This window comes from Propithecus coquereli, unplaced genomic scaffold (assembly GCF_000956105.1).
Source record: "Propithecus coquereli isolate 6110/MARCELLA unplaced genomic scaffold, Pcoq_1.0 Scaffold529, whole genome shotgun sequence".
In the NCBI taxonomy this organism is placed as follows: Eukaryota; Metazoa; Chordata; class Mammalia; order Primates; family Indriidae; genus Propithecus; species Propithecus coquereli.
The window spans coordinates 1,201,363-1,206,019 of NW_012151163.1; the positions used below are offsets into that span (position 1 = coordinate 1,201,363).

General features: G+C 46.3%; 1 protein-coding gene across 1 annotated transcript in view; it reads left to right on the top strand.

The window, feature by feature from the left end:
• Positions 1 to 4,657, top strand: part of DCDC2C (doublecortin domain containing 2C) — a gene marked incomplete at its 3' end in the record, with an annotated part of 42,538 nt that overhangs the window by 5,242 nt on the left and 32,639 nt on the right. Inside the window, exon 3 of the mRNA XM_012656948.1 lies at positions 1,221 to 1,349. Coding sequence (XP_012512402.1) covers positions 1,221 to 1,349 — 129 coding nt within the window. The remainder of the gene's footprint in view (positions 1 to 1,220; positions 1,350 to 4,657) is intronic.

Sequence of the window (4,657 nt, forward strand, 5' to 3'; positions counted from 1 at the left end):
AAGCCCTGGAACATTCCCTCCCAGAGCAGCAGGTGCATGCTTTTCTCCAGTGTACACAGCACACTCTCCAGGTTAAGGCATATGTCAGCCACAAAATTACTATTAGTAATCTATATTTAGAAAGACTTTTGGCATAAACCAATTGGGAAAACCAATAACTGAAAACATTGTAGCAAATTTTTATTGTAGTTGTAATAGCACGTTGATGGATTATGATATAATTTACACAGAACATTCCTTTTTATGGTTAATTTGGGTGGTGTCTTAAATACGGAAGAAGTTGGACTCCAGGGTTGATTGGAAGCTTCTTTTGCCACGCAACCTTAGCAAAAAGCCCTGAATTTTCTTTATTGTGACAAATACATAAAATTTATACTACTCTGAAAAAAAGATGTATTTCTCAAATTCAAAGTTATTTGCATTTAAGGAAAAAAAACAACAAAACTGCAGTAACAGTAGATAATAATGTAAAAAAATTAAGCAGAATTGTAAGATTGAGCTTGTGTATTGTTAAAGGGTATCGGTGACATCATTCATTATTTTTAGACTTAGAAAATAAGCCTGTATTTTGCCTAATTTCAATATGAGTTACAAGGGTTTGAAGCTATTCCCAGTGTCTTTGATTGTGGAATAGTCTCATGAACACTAGAGAACTAATAACTTTGCACTGGGTTTTGAAAATCTAAGTATTCCCTCCCCCCCAACACATAGAAATAATAAAATAAACCCCTTGGGGTCACACTGAAGCTGCCTTAAAACTGCAGGAATGAAATAAATTGTTTCTATTATCTTTCAAAGGACTGCACGTTATTTTCTTCAGGAGATGGCAGACGATCTGGGCTCCGTGGGAAGGGAAAGTAGCCGTACTCTTTAAGGCAGAATTCCCCCTTGTTTTCCAGATGGACCCAATTTTCTTCCATTTTACCCATCATAGTAGTTGGAGGCATATTTTTTAAAAAGTGGAGTTCTGTCCTATTCATCTGGGCTTTTTAGATTATATAAAAAGATATATTTTTATATTATTATGTCACCAGGCGCTAAGATGTTCTGTGCAGCGTGGGGACAATCCCCTGTGGGGCCTGGTGTGTGTCATGAGGGGCTGCTGAGTGCATTGCATAGTTTTCACAGTTCTATGAGTACATATATTTTTTCTTTGAATTTTCAATGTTTTGCCCTCAAATTCAAGGTATTAATGAATGCTTTTCTTTTTATTCTTGCAGTGTTTTCACAAATGGAAGGTTATTTATTCCACCTGTAAAAATCATTATACCTAAATTCAGTCTGTCCGATTGGAATGTCGTGCTGGCCATGGTTGGAGAGAAAGTCTCCCCCCTGGGAGGCGTTCGGAAGTAAGGAGACTCGCGCTGCGGAAGAATCGGGGTGACGGCAATGGCAGTGGCTTGTTTTTGTACTTTGCTATGGGAATTTCTGCTGGGACCAGCAAGGTCTAACATGATTCATCATAAACTTTAATTTTAGTTTTTCAAAGCAGACAGTATTTTCTCAGTCTTGGTACCATACTTACTTTGAACCAGCTTCATTCGTTTGTTCATTCAACACACTACTGAGCATACACCATATGCTACGTGTTGCGAACATAACGCAGCGTTACGAGCAAGAGCCCTGCTCCCTGCAGTCCCTGCTGGGGGCGGGAAGCGAAGTGCGGTAAGATGCTGCCGCTGGTCTGACGAAGGCTCTCAGCCGGGCTGGAGAAGCCGGGCCCGGGAGCCGGCGTCCGAGTTGAGACGTGGCCGGTGTGGGGAAATGCATTCCGTGGGCCATGGGGCATGTGTGAAGGGGACCATGGGGCTGTGGCTGCGAGCCTGGGCCTTGGGGCCAGACTCGAAGCCACATCTCCTCTCTGCCACTGGTTTCTTTGCTGCCCAGGTACATTCTTAACTTCCCGATGCATGTTCCCTTGTCTGGAAAGTTGGAAATAGTAACAGTGCCTGCTTCCGAGAGTCGTGGTATGTGCAAGGTGCTTCACATAGCACTTGGTGCATAGCGAGCGTTACACGGCAGTGGTGATTACGATCGTGACAGCTCGTGAGGGCTGACCAAGCATGGTGGGCTCGGGACACTGTACCGCGTCTCATACGGAATGCAGCATGATTGCGAGGGAAGCGGCAGGACCTGGGGCTGGAACCTCGGGTCCAGGAAGGACTCGCAGGCCAGGCAACGGGCTTGCTGTCTTGCAGCCAAGACGTGTGCAGTCCCGTTTGTGGGGTGAGAGCTCACGGTGGCAGCGGTGACGATGGAGGGGGTGGGTGGTGAGAGATGGGAGTGGCACCAGGCGGCTGTGACACAGTCTGGGTGGGCCTTTGGCTTTGAGGACACACCTAGGCTGAAAATGAAGAAATGGACGAAAATATTCCTTACAAATGGAAACCAAAAGAGAGCAGGGGTAGCTGTACTTATATCAGGCAAAGTAGACTTTAAGTAAAAATGTATAACAAGAGATAAGGAAAGTCATTGCATAATGATGAAAGTCCATCGAGAAGATGCAGCAGTTATAGACACAGGCACGACCGACATCAGAGCAGGTGAATATACAGTGTGCAGGTAACGCCAGAACTGGAGGTAGCAATAGACAGCGATACACCAACCGTAGGGACGTCCATCCCCCACTTTCAACAACGAACAGATCGTCCAGACAGAAAATCAGTGAGCAAACAGCAGGCGCCAACACCGGTGCAAACAACGTGGACCCAACGGAAGCCCTGGAACATTCCCTCCCAGAGCAGCAGGTGCATGCTTTTCTCCAGTGTACACAGCACACTCTCCAGGTTAAGGCATATGTCAGCCACAAACAAGTCTTAGCAAATTTAAGAAGATTGAAGTCACATCAAGTATCTTTTCTGATCACAATGATATGAAACTATGAGTCAATAACAGGAGGGAAATTGGAAAATTCACAAGAATGTGGAAATTAAGTGACACGCTCCTGAATAGCCAGTGGGTCGAGGAGGAAATCAAAAGGGACATAAAAAATCTTGAGACAAATGAAAATGGAAATACATACCAGAAATTATGGGATGCAGCAATAGCAGCTCTGAGAGTGAAGTTCGTAGTGAACATACCTATGCTAAGGAGAGAGAAAGATCTCAGATAAAACAGTCCAACTTCACACCTCACTTTCATGAACAGTATGAAAAATAAAACCCACATGATCCTCTCAATAGGTGCAGAAAAAGCATTTGAAAAAACTCAACGGGCTTTCATGATAAAAGCTCTTAACAAATTAGGTGTACGAGGAACGTACTCAACATGACAGAAGCCAAGTTTGACAAACCCACAGCTCACATCACACCCAGAGGTTGGAAGCTGAAAGCTTTTCCTCTAAGATTTAGAACGAGGTAAGGATGCCTGTGGTCACCACTTACATTCAGTGTAGTGCTGGAAATCCTCGCCAGAGTAATTGGACAAGAAAAAGAGATAAAAGGCATCCAAATTGTAAAGGAAAAAATAAAATTTTCTCTGTTTATAGGTGATATGATTTTATGTATAGAAAACCCTGGACTCCAGCAAAAAGCTGTTAAAACTAACAAATGAATTCAGTAAAGTTGCAGGATACAAAATCAACATACAAAAGTAAGCTGTGTTTCTGCACAATAACAACAAACTATCTGAAAAAGAAATTAAAAGAGCAATCCCATCTATAATAGCATCAAAGAGAATAAAAGTCTTAGGAATACATGTAACCAAGGAAGTGAAAGATCTCTACACTGAAAACCATAAAACACTGAGGAAAGAAATTGAAAAAGACACAAATAAATGGAAAGGCATCCTGTGTTCACGGCTCGGAAGACCCCACAGCAGCTGAACTGATGGGGGCTCTTTTCCGAGGTGGGGACGCCACAGACGAGCAGGTGTGGGGCTGGGGACTCCAGCATGTCTGGGGAGCCCCGGTCTGTGCTGCAGACAGGGCCGAAGCGGAGCTTACACTGGGGATTCGTTAACTCAGTGGCCAGCGAGGCTGAGTGGGACAAGGACCTCCGAAGCTGGCCTGGAGCAGCTGCACGGCTCAGGTGCCTGCGGGGTCTTTCCTGGGCCACTCGTCACCTTGTGGCAATGGGAGGCCAGCGTGGCCGGATTGTATTTTTCACAGGAAGGCAGAAACATCAAATCATTTAAAACAGAGACAGTAATCATCCTCTGGTCAGTTCTTTTGTGTCCTGGGTCTGCCCACAGGGGAGGGTTCAGGTGTCTGATAGGAGGAGCCCTGTTCCCCGCGTGGGTGCCTGGGGAGTCTCTCCCGCCTCGTGGCCCTCATGCCTGGGCCTGGTTTCCATCTCTCCGTGTGGCCTCCCTAAGCTGGTGCCTCGTTCAGACCCTTTGGTGCTCGGTCCTGCCTTTGCCCCGGCTGCTGTTGGTGCAAATTCTCCTTGGCCCCGTGCGCCATGGCTGTAGAGTACCTGGGCCTGCACCTGCCCCCAGTCCTGCATCCTGAGCCAGCTTGGGGTGGGTTCTCGGCAGGAGGTAGCGTTTGGAGTACGAGACAAGGGAAGTCTCCAGGGAGAGTGCAAATGAGGTGCAGATGCCAGAGCAGAGGCAGGTGGCCCAGATGGGGTGCAGTGTGGCAGCCAGGGCCTCAGGGGCTCCCAGGGAAGGATGCCAGCAAATGCCACCACTGAGGCAAGTGAGATGAGACCCAGAG